General features: G+C 42.2%; 1 protein-coding gene across 20 annotated transcripts in view; it reads right to left on the bottom strand.

Moving 5' to 3' along the window:
• Window positions 1–10,521, bottom strand: part of col13a1 (collagen, type XIII, alpha 1) — a 203,537-nt gene extending 193,016 nt beyond the window's left edge. For 5 of the 20 annotated variants that reach the window (XM_055502794.1, XM_055502792.1, XM_055502793.1 and 2 more), the window contains exon 1: window positions 9,721–10,378. In XM_055502794.1, the coding sequence (XP_055358769.1) occupies window positions 9,721–10,026 (306 nt within the window). In that variant the 5' untranslated portion in view covers window positions 10,027–10,378. Of the gene's footprint in view, window positions 1–9,720 lie in introns of all 20 variants that reach the window. The other 15 variants (XM_055502795.1, XM_055502801.1, XM_055502802.1 and 12 more) reach the window with 7 other exon arrangements.
• Between the last annotated feature and the right edge of the window lie 6,562 nt (window positions 10,522–17,083).

The following is a 17,083-nucleotide window of genomic DNA, read 5'->3' as shown; positions in this document are numbered from 1 at the left end:
AAGTGGCCTTGTAAAAGGCCTTGTAAAAGTGGCCACAGGTCTCAAACATTATATACTGAAGAAAACATGGTTTGCTTCAGCGAACAAATTATAATACACAAAATTCCACAAGCAAATCAAACCATGTGAAAAACTATGAAAAAAAATACACACCACAGTAAAGTGACTTGCCTTTCCCTACCTGCCATTGTTGTTTAACAATGTGACAGTTGCTTGGTAGCAGTCACATGACAAAGGAACCACTGAATGATCCGTATGGATTCGTATGGATCCGTATGAACGAATCGCAAACAAACTGTAAAGCTTGCTGCTCGCCACAGAGCCTGAGCGGCCTGGCTGTCACATGACAAAAGAACGAATCTCTGAGGACAGACGCTCACTGGAGTGAGTCGTCAACAAATCAATTCTATATTCTGTCCTGCTGACTGAGCTTATGCAGCTGCTGCCATGTGGCAAGAGATGGTACTGCATGAAAATGAAAGAATCGTTCACTGAGAGGACTACTAGAGGAGAGGATTACTACCGAGTCATATAAAAGATTAGTTCATAGTGAATGAAACGTTCACGAACAACCCCGCTACTGTAAAGCTTGAGGACAGTTACAGTAAGAGCTGCCACTGTTTGGAATAAATAAAGAATCTGTGGCTTTCTAACAACTGTTTCCCTTGATTCAAAATAAAAGGCTGCTAAAAAACTTAGGAACTATGTCTTAATTCAAACACAATATTAAAATATAATCTTTTGGTTAAAAATGTAGAGTAATGTCCCAACGTTTGTCTGTAAACTGGAGGAGTAACACGCCCTGCTGCCGGTGGATTATGTATTCCAATAATAACTTATCACCTTATTTCCATCCGGCTACACCGCTACAATATTTTGGAATATTTACTGTTTTCTTTTACGTGTTTTTTAACACTGCTATGTCCGACACCACTTGAACACTGCAGCAGCGACAAAATGATTCAGCCGTATTCTTATTCAAAACGTTGCATCCAATTCACTAGGCCGATAAAGCTGCTTGGTTTATTCACCAGTCTCTGCACCACCAGGGTCTTTTCTTTTACTAGTTTGGTTTGGTTCTGCGCTCATGTTTGCTTATTTTCATTCTTGTTGCGATGCTGGATGAATGGTGCAACTGTGCAAACAAACATGAGCAGATAATAAACTAATCAGCAGTGCTGCTGATGTGATTGGCAGAGGGGAGGAGCCAACCAGCTATGAGTGAAAACAGTTTTTGGTGATGTGGACAGCAATCAAAATGAAATCAAAACATGACGAACAGCAGTGTCAAAACTATTGTATATTGGCTTTACAATATCATAGATCGTACAGACCCCTAAAACTTTCATACAGAGGCAGCCGGTAAAAGTGTCTATCCCCACCGTGTTTGGGATTCAAAACTGCCGTGTCAGTGCCGGGTTTGTACTGCGGGAAGACTGTGTTACGTCCGTTTGGCCTGTAGGTGGCGATTGACTCCCACTTTTGGTCCTAAAACACCGTAGTTGCTTACGTCATATAATCTCTTGTAGAACAACTTATGATCAGGTCTTTGGTGGCCTAATGGTTAACATGCATGGCAATGAAACTTTTTGTCCGGGGTTCGAGTCTGAGTGGAAGCAGTTTTTTTATTGTAATTATTGGAAAAAACAGCGTCTCATCATCATCATGTGATCACGAGATGACACCGTTGTATTACTTAGTGCATGGATCGCCAAGACCATGAACCGCTGGTCGTGTTATAGTATGAAGTTATGAACGTAAGTAAATTATGGCAAATTATGGCAGTTTAAAACCGAAAATAAGACGCTGAACGGTGCGCCCTCCCGCGTGCAGCGTTCGATTTGTGGCAGACAAGCTACTGTAACCCTGATTTCTCGCTGTTGATACGGGCTACAATTTTCTTTACGTGGAATGCTTCTTTAATGCACCACACGGCAAGACAGTACGGCACATTTACACTTTTTTCTTTACGCCGCTCTTATCCAACGCGCGTCACCTTTTTCCTGTCCCCCGTCAACAAGGGAAGGTAGGAACTAATGTTGATGACAAATAAAATCACAGTAGCTGAAATGTCACGTTTCCCAAACATAAAATAAAAAAATAAAAAGGAATACTAACTAAGGTTACACTACTACAATTTAAAAAAGTGAATAAGGATGATCTAGACCAGAGGTCTGCCACCGGTAACACCCACGTTTTAAATGAAAAAAACAAACACTGGGAGCCGCGGAGGGTGGCAATATTATATTATTTGAGAACATTCAACATTTGTTTTTTAATCCAAAGAGGACATAAAAGTCAGGGCTCAGAGATCTAACCGATGATAAAACATTGTCAAGGCATCGACAAGGACAGCTAACTCGCTTTTCCCTGCTTCAAAAAGCTGTTTTAACTGAGAGCAACCCGTGCGGCATCACCGGTCAATCTGGAAACGCATTCATTGGTTCGGACGTTGTTCTGCCCGCTTTCATGTAGACACAAAACTCGTCAAAGCAAAAGAGCTCAGTGCAGCATTTGCAAATCACATGTGAACGTTTACATTTTTTTTGTAAATAAAAATAATGTTTGCCCTGTTCAAACCTGGGGAATAAAAACGATTCTGATTCTAAAAGCGGCTGATCAACTTCGTAGGAACACTTTTTATATGGTACAGGTGAAAGGGAGACTAACAACCCAACGCAGCGAGGCTGTAGCAGCAGAGAAACGCAGATCTTTGTCCTGCGTGTTGATGTGTGTTTCCCCTTCCCCCAGTGTCCCTGCTCTGGGACGTGGATGGCCACGCCCACTTTCATTCACCAGACGGACATGAAAGAGGGAATAACGAAATAAACAGCTGGTTAACTTTGTAGGAACACGGCTGTAGCTCTGCAATGACTTTATGTGGTACAGGTGAAAGGAGTAATAACGAAATAAACAGCTGGTTAACTTCGTAGGAACTGGTATATTTAGAAAACCCAGTAGTCCTAGTGTTAAGATGTGTGAACTGGGGAGGAGACGGCAGCAGCGACTGAAGAGCGACTGAATAGAGTTGATGTCTTCCCCGCTGACAGGCGCATTCATTTGATAATGCACGTACCTTGGCTGAGAGTTCAGTTGAAAAACACACTGAATCTTTACAAACCGTCCCTGAATAACATCTATGAACTGCAGTTTCTTCCTTGATTATCCATGATTATTATGAAAGAAGCGCAAATCTTCGCCAGTCCAAATTGTGCAATTAATACTGTGTTTACAATAAAGGTAATAAATAATAATAATAATAGTATTTTCATTTTAAAATGCACTGCATATTTTAGACGAATGTCGAAGTGCTACAAATAAATTAGACCAGAAAGCTACGATAAATACATACGTTTATTTTTGCAGAGTAAAAGTATGTAGAACAAACTACTTGCTGCATTAATGAGTCTTAGACCTGCAGCTGATCACGCCGCCCGATGCTGCCCAGTCTCCCACGGAGCTTTGTCCCGTAGCTGTATTTCTCACATGCTGATCGAGTGGTAGCAACACATTAGCATGTCTATGCGCCTCTACGAGGGAGGGGAGGGGTGAGAAGTTTGCCTTTGCGACTGTGAGCAAACATGAGACAAACAAAAGCTCGGTCGAACTCAGATTCAAGTCATCTGAGTACGAAACACATCACATATCATTGGATCTCGTGTTTCAGTCAAGCGACAGTCTGGAGCTCTGTGCTACGACTGCTGCCCCGCGACCCATCCACGGATGAGCTTCGATTAAAAATTAAAAGCAGAGGTTTTTTGTTTTTCTCTAAACGAAAAAACAGCTTTAAATTCAACTCCGCGTGTTTTTGTTAAAAATATTTTTGTTCGGTTTATTGGTTTGTAATGCGGTGCTTTTATTCAGGATAGATGGACGGATGGGAAATCAAAGTTTTAAAGCATACACGGGCCGAATAAGTCACATCAGCCACTCATTCAGTTACAATGACACGCACAGTCAAAACAAATTCTCGCTACATCTAGTGCGCCACTCCCCCGTTCCTCTCGTAGCCTGCATTTGCACATCCATACATTTGTGTATTGGTCACTCGCTGTCTGGACACATGACTCCGAAACACGTCACGTGTTTGTGTAAGAGGTTGATGTCACCACCAAATTATAAGCAGAGGTAACGATAGAACGACTTTTTGTTTTCCGTTTGTCTCTAAACAATAAAAACATATTACCTCCAATTCCGTGTCTTTTTGTAAAAATCAAATCTTTTTGCCTGTTTTATTGGTTTGTAAGTCGGTGCTTTGATTAAAATCCATTTGCCGCTCATTGAAAGAGAAACGAAAACGCCGGTGAAAGTGGCTGGATGGACGGATGGGAAATGAAAATGTTGAAAAGTACACGGGTCGAATAAGTGATCTCAGCCACTCAGTTACAATGACACGCACAGTCAAAACAAGTCAAACTGCAGTTCTGCAGACACAGAGTAAACGCGTAGGAACAAATATGTTGCTGTAAAGCGTCGCTGTTGATCTGCTGATTTCTGGCGTCCTGTCAAAATTACGACCGACAACTGCTGTAAAACAAATTCCTATGATTATTACGGTTATTTATGTAAAATCTACGAATATTGGAAAACATTCATTAACAAGTTGTGAAAGTTTAAAACCTAAATAAGCGGCTGTAGTCGCAGATGGACTGCGCTCTATGTCTTTACTTGGCCATGCGCAATTCAAATTATATAAATTCAACCGCGACGCATAATCATGGTATTATGTGAAGTCAATATGTTGTATCAGATGTTAGAGCGGTGGGTGTGTACATATTTTTAAGAGACGCCTTCTATTTAAAGACACAAAAAAGCTGAGGAGAATGAAAACAACAACGTGTTGCTGCTGTGGCGCTGCCTGTTTTAAACCACACAGAACAATTATAACTTCGCAGTGAACAGAAAATAACTAAGCCATCAAAAAGTTGTTGCCCTTCCTACTCCCCATGTTTTAGCACACAACAGATACTTAATAGTAAAAACTTAATAGTAAAACAGGTCTGGTGTAATATATGTGTGTTACAGGTAGAAATGAACAGTCGGACCTCAGTTACGCTGTAGTGCTTTGGAGGCTTCTAATCAACGCTGCGCCACCTGGTGGTTAAAACGAGACTAGCGTCCTGATTTTTTTCAGCCGGCTGCAGGATTAAAAATCTTTAGTCAGCGACGCACTCACTGCACCGTGGCGACGCGTCGGTACTGCAGTAAAAACCCTAGTCACTTTGAACCGCTGCCACTGTATGAAGTAATGTACACTAAAAAAATGAACTTTGGGTGTTGTTAGCATTACACTGTTGTATTACGTTGAAACTACGAAGAAAGGTTAATTTTAGTGAGGAAAACCAAGGCAGTTATGTTGAATCAACGTAATATTGATTGTTTTCAACGGTACATAATACTGTTAATTTGAACGAACATATATCAGTCGTTTAAAACGCACGAACTAAATTTAAATTTCTGATTGAAGCACTTTATCAAAAGTCAGGTAAGGTGATTGTAAAGAGTTGTATATATTTGACCTACTGAACCAGTATTAGTATGTTGGTACAGTGGTTACAGTGTTGCGCTGCTGAACAAGAGGTCGTGAGTTTGAATCTACAGAGAGGTTTCTTTTGTGAAGGTCATAGGGTCTCAAATAATAAACTGTAGGAGCAAATTGCGTTGGTCATTCCTGCTACTAAAATTATTTTTTAAATTTTATTAAATTGGACAAAAAGGTGGACATCACACCTGATGAAGACACTGGAGAGACTGGTCCTGGGTCACCTCCGCTCTGCGGTGGGAACCTACCTGGACCCGTTGCAGTTCGCCTACCGACATGGCATAGGAGTAGACGTCATTTTCCTCCTACATCGAGCTCTTTCTCACCTAGAGAAGCCCGGCAGCACTGTGAGGATCATGTTCTTTGACTTCTCCAGTGCCTTCAACACCATCCAGCCGGTGCTTCTGAAACACAAACTGGAGGAGGCTGGTGTTGACCTTCATCTGACGGAGTGGATTATGGACTATCTCACAAACTGGCCTCAGTTTGCGAGAGCCGGGGACTGTGTGTCTGACACTGCAGGTCTGAGGTCTGATCAGGGGATGATCAGGGTCTGATCAGGGGACTGATCACAGATGATGATGATGATCAGCCTGCTGTCATCTCACCGATGCACATCCAGGGAAGGGACATTGAGAGAGTGGACTCTTACAAGTACCTGGGAGTGCATCTGAACAATAAACTGGACTGGACTCATAACACGGATGCACTGTACAGGAAGGGTCAGAGCAGACTCTACCTGCTGAGGAGATGCAGTCTTTTGGAGTGAGGGGGCCACTCCTGAAGACCTTCTATGACTTTGTGGTGGCATCAGCCGTCCTGTACGGTGTGGTCTGCTGGGGCAGCAGCATCACAGTGAGGGACAGGAAAAGACTGGACAGGATGATCAAGAAGTCCAGCTCTGTCCTGGGCTGCACTCTGGACACGGTTCAGGAGGTGGGTGAGAGAAGGGTCCTGGCTAAACTGACATCCATCATGGACCAGGACTCTCACCCACTGGAGGACTCACTGTCTGCTCTGGAGAGCAGCTTCAGTAGCAGACTGATCCACCGTTGTTGTGTGAAGGAGAGATATTGTAGATCCTTCCTACCTGCTGCTGTCAGACTGTATAATCAGAACTGTTGACCACGTCCCACTACAGTCACTCACCCACTGCATCGGTGGTTTATATAACAACCTGCTCTGCACAATATTTGTGTAAATCTGTGAACAATCATGTATATTGTTACCGGTACAAATCTTATACCCGTTACTGTGCAATAACCCTGCAATTACCTCACTCTAACTGTACTGTACTGCTCTGTACTGTGCCAACACATACTGTTCTGTACCTGTATTCTCGCTCATCTGTACTGCTGTTGTGAGACGTAATTTCCCCACTGCGGGAAATCACAAATCATATGAGTCAGGTGCGTGTCTTGTGTCCTGACCTCCGTTGCACCCCTGAGACTAACTCACCGAACTCCTAGGGTTTGATTGAACCCAGGTTAAGAAACAATGCTTTAAAGCATCAAAGCATAGAGCATCAATTAGATCAGTATCTTCAGTCGGCCTGAATCACCCCAAATATGTCTGATCAACAATGCTTTGTTTTCGTGTGGGTAGTGGGCACATAGTCTCCCCTTAGTATTTGCAGAGATACCGTGCTCTCTTTATTTTTACAGTAACTGAAAACCCACAGGTCCACATGGATGGTTGACACCACCACTGCAAAGTTCAGATTTCTGCAGAGGTGATTATGACTGGATGCTGCACTGATCCTTAATCTTATTTTAACATTTATCTCTACTGACCTAATACAGAAAAAGGTTTAGTCTGATTTAATGTCCAATGCTTTTGCATCTACACTGTAAGTATACATTTTCTGTAATCATCTATCTAACACAAAAAAACAGATGTTGGGTACATCCTGCACAAAACACCACAGTACTTGTAAAGCATGCAGACTCAGAGAGAAGGTTGATGTTGGAACTCTCATTTCTGGTAGGAAAGGAAAACTTCACTGATTTTCAGTGGGGGTTGACCCAAACAATGGCGGGTAGTATTTAGGAATGACGGAACACTCAGATTCCTCCATATTTTCTATGCAAATGAATTATCATTTGTCCCCCTGCAAAGTCCCCTGAGACATGTCAGGGGATTGATTGCCATGCGCTCACAGACTACAACTAGGGCCTTCTGTTTTTTTTGTACCTGTCCCAACAACAGTCGGGCCAGAGAGGGGGTTGGGGCTAAACGACCGATAGGTCTAATCACTGTAGCTCAGGTGATTTGTCAGAGTGCAATGCATTCTGAGTGTTGCAGGATATGGTCATCTACAGCCACAACACATATTACTTCCATTTTCCCTTTTTTCTCTGAACATAAACCATCAATATTAAATGTAATTGCACACGTTGCAAATGTATTAAATATATTCTACATGATCCATTAAATTTGGTTTAAATGAGTCTGGCTTCCTATGGGTACACATTACTGTACATTGAAAAAGTTGGAAAGTACATTTGAAAGTGTCTGCTCACTGGTTTTTAAATTAATAATGAATAATAATGAAAATGTATCAAGATAATACTACGAAACCTAGTCAGAGGATGACTCCTGAGAGGTACGCAGCCAGACTCTATGCTCCATCACCATTAATGTAGCAGGTTGTTACACTTACATCTTGGACATTAAAGTGTAGATGTTAAGCAGTTGCTGTGGTATCACTGTGGTTTGGACTTTAGTATTCAAAAATGTGTAATTCTACACTGAACAACTACTGTATATTATCTATATTTTGGAAAAAAATCATGTTCTTCATCATATTAAGGACAATCTCTCCAACCAGTTACTCTACATATTCTGTGTACAGTATGGAGTCTCTCACTCAGAATGAGTAATGGCCCATTTAGTAGCACTAACCTGGAAAGAGGACATGAAATACTTAATTAAAATGCCTTATTGATTTTGACTTTCTTTGCTCTCTGAAAAAAACAGCAGACTTTTTTTTTGTTTGTTTTTGGACTAGTGTGTGCTGTAATCAACAATTCCATTAATGAGGTTATCAATAATGCAGTCAAGGATATAAGATGTGTTTCATAAACGTATTGTTACTTATTAACCTTTTCTGTTCTGTTCCTCCATAAATCAGCTTGTGTGCAAAACTCCACAGTAAAAATGTTGAGGCACTACTAAGAAACATCTCTGCGAAGAATGGAGACTAGTTTTTCGCAGCTCACACAGTACTCGACCTCCAGCTCCCATCCTGCCTCTGCACTAGGCACTGGTCTGGTCTGCAGAGAGCACTTTGTAGTTTATAGTAAAGGGGCCATGTTTGGGGAAAAATAGTCAAAGGGAAGGGGAGGTTAGAGATGTCTGAAAATAAAACACAGAACTCAAACTAAAGCCTGCAAATCACCAATCGAGGTATTTTGAGTTTATCAACAGAACTGAACTGTTCCTTTATTATGACAGAATTCTGTTTTATAGTGTGTACAGTATTTATTGCTTAATGCTCCAATGGGAAAAGACAAAACCCTAAAGATAATGAAAACCGATGCAATCTGGCAAGAAATGAAACGGAGATGGGTGGAAAAGTGCAACACGTGTCTGTTCTTTGTGCAAAAGGTCACATCTGTGCTTGTGTCCCATCAATAATAACTATTTATACACACAACTAAACAAAGAGGAAGGTGACGGGGCCCCTCCATCCATGTGCTCTAGCATAACTTTCCACCTAATGTTTTGTTTGTTAGCATGTGCAGCATATGACAAAGTGCATTATTTCATTTTCTCTGCTGCAAGCTGCAATGTCCTGACGTCATGACATACTATAAGAGGCTTAAATACGACACCCTTAGTACCGACGACTGCTTTATAAGGACTTATTTAAGATGCAAAACACAACGATCCTGGTCTTTACACGTTCTGGTGGTTTGATACCGCAATAAGCGGCTGTAGTCGAGGCAGTGCGCGCTCCCACGCCAACCTCTGCAGGTGAATGCCGTTTTGCAAACTGATAGGAACATGTGCTCGTAAAGGGTTCATGGGTTAAATGCCGTTGATGCTTCGCTAGCCCCGCGGTGAACGGCTGCACAGCCCATGGTTCGATAATGACGAAGAGTCCACCTGTTTTTATATTTAGCCCAGTCAACATTTCCTACCGCTCCTCACGCATTCGCCAGTTGGCTGCTTACCTCGTCCAGGATCTGGTCAAGACGGCCCAGGATAACGGGCTCCACCTGCTCCAGAGACAGTGTCCAGGCGTAGAGGCGCGCGTCCCGCTGCTGCTCCAAACTAATTATTCTGGACTGCAGCTCTGAGGTCCGTAGAAACACCACGGTGCAGACTCCGAGGCACAGCACAGATGCTAGAATGCAAATAGTTACGCCTGGCGAATCGCTGCAACGTCTCCTCACACTGAACGGTCGCTGCTGCTGACAGTTAGTCCTCTTCTCCTCACCTGGTTTCCCAGTGGCTCTCGACTCATGACCCTCTTTCATCTTTGGCGTGGAACTTTGGTTTTATTCAGACGTAAATGCCTATAATTAGACCTGCAGCCCACGATCCTATGAGAGATTGTCTCTCTGTTGACGGGAAAGTTTGGCTTTTGTCCTTTTCTTGTTGTTTGTTAATTTGTTTCCAAATTACTCAAATACGCAAAAAGCCATCCTATAGATCAGTTACTCGTTTCCGCGACGCTCTTGCAATGCGTGCTGCTCCGTTCTCCCATTTGCTGCTTCTGCTCAGAGGAATCATGTGGAGCCGTCACTGTGTCTGTGAAACCCGAGCCACCCTCCTCTCCCCTGCACAGTTCTGGATGCCGCGGGCCCTTTGCTCAGTCTGCATGCCCCTCCTCTAAGAAGCTTTGGCTTAAATGCTTGGGCGGGTTTCGTGGCCGTCCCCTTTGATCTGAGCACTTGGTGAGGTATATTTTTAGGGTCAGCAAAGCCAGAGCACAAAGTTACACAGCCGGTCTACTGACAGCCAGCTGACAAACAACCCAGCATTCTGCTGTGATTCACAAAGGATATGGTCAATGTTTGTGTGTGTGGTTTAGTCTAAAAGTTCTAAATTCAATATACATATACAGAAGTTAAAAAGTAACATTCAACTCATTAATTCAGTTGATTTCTTCTGCTACATTTTATTCATAGTTTCCAATAATAACCAGGTACCTCTGTGATGGACCTGTCTCTGGCCCTGTAGTATGGTGGCCCTTAAAGGGGTCATATCATGCAAAATCCCCTTTTTTGACACTTTGGAGCGTTATGACTAGCCTATGACTCTATGGCTCACATATACACACACTGAGCACGGTAGAAATGCATTTCCTCCTTTTTTCACATTTTGAAAACGTAAATTTTCTCATTCAATGGAGAGAGACCTCGTCCTACTCTGAGGCCGTTCCCCAGTTGTCGTCATATTGGTCGGAAGTTCTCCCTGCAAATCCAGAACCACCACCCCCACAATGATCCCGAACCAAAACTAAACTTCCGCCATTTCGCCCTTCACTCACCATGAACAGACGAGCACGGCAGCCTCCAGGTCTCATAGAAATAGTTCGGTTCTTGGGTGTTCTAACCAACACCAAAGTCTATTCACTTTACCAAGGGATCAACAAGTGAGGACTTTGTGGGTCATTTTTATTTTAAACGGACCGGTGCCAGAAACACTGCCTCAGCGTTTATACGTATGTGCATTTCAAACAAGGGTGCGTACAATGCTGGATTTGTTTCACAGCTCCTGTTGGAAAAAAGCATCTATTCCTACAGTCCGTCATTCACTCACTGAAGTAAGTACATGCTTGATACTTATGATGTTTTTAAATGTTAGTTTCTGTTTAAAATGTAGTAACCCATGTGTGAGGCAAGTCACTAGATAGCTATGCTAATGGCTACAGCCAGTCGACCGAGCCTTTGTCCCCTTCAAATGTGCTCATGTGGGCTCCTGCAGCCACACACCTGTGTGGAGAAAAGCTAATAGCTATCGGCATCGAGCGCCTACAGTCAGGGAGCGGTGGGTCCAGCTTTTGGCCTTTTCTGTAGTCGCATACGGGCGGCACGGTGGGTAGCACTGTCGCCTCACTGGGTTCGATTCCCGGAGGCGGCCTTTCTGTGTGGAGTTTGCACGTTCTCCCCGTGTTTGTGTGGAGTTCTCCGACTTCCTCCCACAGTCCAAAGATGTGCATTAGGTTGATTGGACTCTCTCTCCATTGCCCGTAGGTGTGAGTGTGTGTGTGTCTCTGTGCGATGTACGTGTACCCTGCCTCATAGCCAGCTAGGTTAGGCTCCAGCACCCCACGACCCCGCATATGGGAATAATAATAAAATGGATGGATGTAATCGCATACACCTGGGGGGAGCAGCTGATAGCTCTCAGCCTTCCAGCGGCTGGGGAGCGGTGGGTCTAGCTCGCTGTTGTAAGTACGTGCTTGATACTTAATATGTTGGTTGGTCTTTTTAAAATGTAGTAACCCACATGTGAGAAAAGCTAATGGCTATCGAGTGCCTACAGGCAGGGAGCGGTTTCTGTAATAGCATACACCTGTGGGGAACAGCTGATGCTGTAGTAAGTTTGTGCTTGATACTTGATGTTTTAATCATTAAATCAATCATTGATACGTGATGTCTTAATATGTTATTTGGTCTTTTTAAAATGTGATAACCCACATGTGAGACAAGCTAATCGCTAGCGTTGCTAACGGCTACAGCAAGTCAACCGAGCCTTTGTCCCTTTAAAATGTGCTACTCTGAGTTGGCGCAATCACACACCTGTGTGGGGAACAGCTAATAGCAATGGGCCTTCGAGCAGCGACAGGCAGGGAGCGGTGGAACGAGCTTTTGTCCTGTTAACGTGCTGCCGCTCCTGTTTGTGTGTTGCGTTAGCCGTTAGCATGCCGTTAGGCCTTTGCACTTTGGAGCTACAGCTGGTCGATCGCTACAATAAGAAACTGCAGGTGAACGCGGTTATGTTTGTTATTACCCCGTCCTGTGTCACAGCCTAAATCAATTTGTGATTTGAGGTTATGTCATTGTTCTATCAAATTCTAACATGATTTGTTGGAATGATTACTGTGTTGTGTTGCAAGCTTAGTTGCTAATTAGTCTACAATAACTGCTGCTTATCTGGTCAGTTACCTATAGCTTGTATCATAGCCATTATATTTGTAGGACCAACATAATTTTCAGTAAAGTTAACATAGTCTTTTCTATACGGTAGGGGGGCACGTTAAAGTTACCCACATGCAAGGAGGTTGTCAAACAGAGAAATCACTGCAGACTGTTGGTGCACAAACATCTGCTGCCCAGCTCAGGAGTGAAAGTATGTAACAGTAAGATACTGTAGGCAATAGAAGATTTTAATTTTAATTGGTATATACTGTTTAGATTTTATATTTGAATTGTAACAACTGTTTATCTGTTGTTTTAGCACAGACAGGCCTGTCCTCTTGTTTTTGTTTTTTTGTGTTTTTTTTGTCTGGTATTGTGTATTCTTACATTAGAGAAGGTTTTGACCTACATAATAATGAACATTTCACTGTCTACAACTCTACCTGTCCTGTTGCAGAATCAAATCTCCAACATAACCAAGTGTACCCCCTACCCAGGACATGGACAGTTTACCCTACTTTCATCCAGCATTTCATCTGCAAGGCCCTGCAAAAGCTTCTGTCCTCAAACCCCCAGACTTCTTAATTAACTCAGTAACTTATACATTGCACATGTGTGTGTGAAGGTAACAGTTTGCTCTAGCTTTGGAGTAGTGGTGCATTCTTTTGGTTGACAATAAAGTTGGCTTTAATTATTACGTATTTCACTGAACTCTATTTCTGGAGGGAAAACACTTTTATTGAGGAAATCATAGTTTTGAAATTACATGTTTTTCTTTTTCTAATATGGTAAGCTATAAAGTTGAACCGGACATACATAAAAAAAATATAAATTATATATAAATAAAAAAAAAAATTCTTAATGAGTATTGCACTCACAAAAAACACATTTTTACTCAAATGGTATAAGAATTATTTCACAGGTGGTCTACATCCATCATACAGTGAGTGTTTTAGTGTTTTATCCATCAGGAAACTCTGCCTTCATCTACAACCCAAGCATGAAGAGATGGCAACTCCGATTCTTCACCCCAGGAATCCCCAGCACCAGCTCACTCCGGTGGATTGCATTCTCAATGTTGCACTACTGCCACCTACAGTATTGTATCCTAACCGTGCGGTGGCTCGTATCCATGGAGCCAATTTAAAAAAAAAAAAAAAAACAACAACAATAATGTTGTGTTGTCTGCCGTGTCAACCAAGCTTACCTGGTAACGATTCTGACTGTTATTCTGACCACGAGACTGCTTCATCCTAAACTGTACTGATATCTGAGCTTACACGTTATCGAACCCTGCCTGTCCACGGAGCCGAGACTGCCTGATCCACTGTACTGTAAATCATTGCTTACCTGTGAATGACCTTGCCTGACCTCGATCCTGCGTTTTTTGTCTAAATAAATCCACTTAATGTCACCCGTGATGTTCGTGAGCCGTGCATGTGGGTCCACCGTCTAGTAGAGCCTGAAAACATGCAGCACAAGACTTATGATCCATAAAACACAGATCCATAAAACACACGTTTCCCCGACAGCAGTAGAATTTCCAATTTCATGTCGGCAGAAACAAAGTCCTCACTGATGGTGTGAGTGGGACAGTTACAAACAGCATTAGCTGTAGGCAGCAGAACTACGTTCAGCAAAGCACGAACCTTATCATGATGTACAGTAAGATAGGTTTTCAGTCAGACTTTAAAAGCTTCCTATGCTTCCATCGGGCACCAAAATGTGAGACCAAAAGCATGGTGATGGTAACAGACTTTCCTTCTGCTAGTTTACTAGCTTCAGTTATCACAGTCAACTCTGCAGCCTGAGCAGAGTAGTGTCCAAGCAAAGCGCCAGACTTCAAGATGACATAAGAAGTGCAGACTGCATACCCAACCTGACATTGGCCCGAAGCAGCGTCTCTAGAGGCGGAGCCATCAACACAGTTGTGAGGCTCGCCTGGAAGAAGAGTGGCTGGGTTAATCACATCGCACCTCTTGATAGTAATGTTCAGCATGTCAATTAAGCAAGGTGGTGTTGTATCTAAGCCATCGGGCTTCAGAAAGATGTGATGTGATGTTTTCTATACCTAAAGGATCAGAGACAGTATGAGGAACCAACAAGATGACGTCAGTAAACTCCTCAGTGACTCCAGTAAAGACTAGCTTCACTTAAAATTAAAACAATATTGACTACTAGGGTTGTTATCTTGCTAGACTCTTCCACATGCACTGAAGCAGCAATTATTACACCCCCCAACCCACAGAAGGGTCAAGGGACCGACACACTTCAGCAATTATCCTGTTAACGGCTTCTATTGTTCCATAAATGTGTTACAATAGAAAAGAGGCTGAATCTGGTGAAATACTTTAAAAATGTCAAATATCACTACCTTTCTTCAAGATGAAATGCTGACATCCCAGAATGCATGGTTTCATAGTGTGATGGCAGTGAGATAAAAAAAAACATGGTTAACATTGAAGTATATGGGGCACTTTTGGCCACAAAGGTCACGCGTGTATACAAAATTTGTAACTTCTATATAAATGACAATAGAAGTGAAAAGACAATGGAGTTAAAAAATTCAAAGAGAAAGTAGCATTTCTGACAAAAATCATGCCAGCAGCTGTAACACAGCCAAAATGATCAGCAATTGAAAAAAAAACGTCAAAAGTGTACAAAAATGCTCGAAGACGGCATGAGTGTTAAACTCCTTCCCTCTGGCAGGCACCACAGAGCTATGGCCACCAGAACCACCAGACACAGAGTCAGCTTCTTCCCCCATTCTGAGCTGAACTCCACCGGTCACACAATGCAGTGACTTAATGACTCATACAGACATACAATAAACATAAATATGCAATAACCATTCTTGAATGTGACTTAGCGAGACGCAGTTTTGTTTTATTTGTTTATTTATTTGTGTAAATAAGTAATTAAAATTGTAAATAATTTGGGTTGCCCCAAGATGGAACAAAGATGGGATCAGACCACAAATAATTCCTTGGTTGTCCTGTTGAAACTTGGCACTTAAAGCTGATTCTGATTCTGTAGGCGCTGTTAATGCTGGGCTACCTGACGTCATCTTAGAGAAGGGCCACTGCAGCATGTGTCTGTATGAAATAACTTTCTTAAAACAAAAATATATTTAACAGCATTAATACAAAAATCCAAAAGCTTTGAAAAGAACAACACGCTTACAAGTCTGAATGACAGTAGTCGGCTAAACATGGCCTTAGCTATGGCAGTGTCATCATGTCAACCAAAACCCATTTCCTCTGGTCTCCTTCTTTACAACTTCTCCTTAGATCTACCCATTCATCCATTTAGACGTAAATGAGGGTTGTAATTAAGGGTCCCCTATTACGTAATATTCACTTTAAAGTCATTTTTATACATATATGTGGCTCTTAGGCACATGCACACAAACGGCAGTGGCTTTAGACATGCACCCTTTACTGCAATTATGGTGTTTATTCATATTATTAGTTTGTCTTTGACTGTTGGTTGTACTATGTCTGGCTTTGGGTGTGTATGCACCCCTCTCTCTTCATGCTGCCTCTATTCCATCTGTCTAATCCCAAGGCTGTTCATACTAGATCACATGGAAAATAAACACAGGTTACCAATCAAGAGGATTATACTACACCTTAATTATAACTTCAACATCAGCCGATGACTAGAACACCTCAACCAGAGAAAAGCAGCACTGTGCAAAACAAAAACAACAATGAAGATCAGATGTTGGAATGAATAGAATGAAATACAGGAATGATTGAAGGGTTGAGGGTTTTTGAGAAAAATCAGGTAATTAACAGACATGCATTCTAAGCTACTGGAACAGTGAAATAAAAACACAGAAAAAGAAATATAGCCTTTTTTTATTATATTTGTCTGTTTAAAATCCAATGTCAAAACGTTTGATTCAGGATTTTTCTTCATTATGATGTCATATGATGTTAGCTGTGGTCAATCACTGTCCACCACATTACAGCATTGTTGAAAGGGCACTGACAGACAGTGTACCCCTCCTCAATATGTTTAACACATGTAATTACTATCTCATTTGATTGTACAGTTTCTTTGTTGCTTGGTGTTTTTGACTTTAGTCTTTGGTCTCCAGTAATGTTTTGTTGTCCCTATTAAGGCTGTCACAAAATCAACAAAACAAATCTCACATGCCAAGGTGAAGTAAAATATTCTTTGGTTTGAGACCTCTAATTGTGTTTAGTTTGCATTTAAACACTGTGGCTGCTTTAAATGAGCAGTGGTTCTATTGAAGAGGAGGCTCAGAAGCACTCCATTCACTCCACCCCAGTCTCCTGAGTGGGTGTGGGGCTAAGAGCCTTCTGATAAAGCCTCTGATAAAGTACCTACCAAGGCATAGGTCATATACCACATTGGACCAGGTTACATTGTAAGGAACCACCACCATCCAAAGCCATCTGCTGTATAATCGTGCAGC

This window comes from Betta splendens, chromosome 15 (assembly GCF_900634795.4).
Source record: "Betta splendens chromosome 15, fBetSpl5.4, whole genome shotgun sequence".
Lineage (NCBI taxonomy): Eukaryota > Metazoa > Chordata > Actinopteri > Anabantiformes > Osphronemidae > Betta > Betta splendens.
The sequence above is the reverse complement of the archived record's forward strand: the minus strand, read 5'-3'. Positions and strand labels throughout refer to the sequence as shown.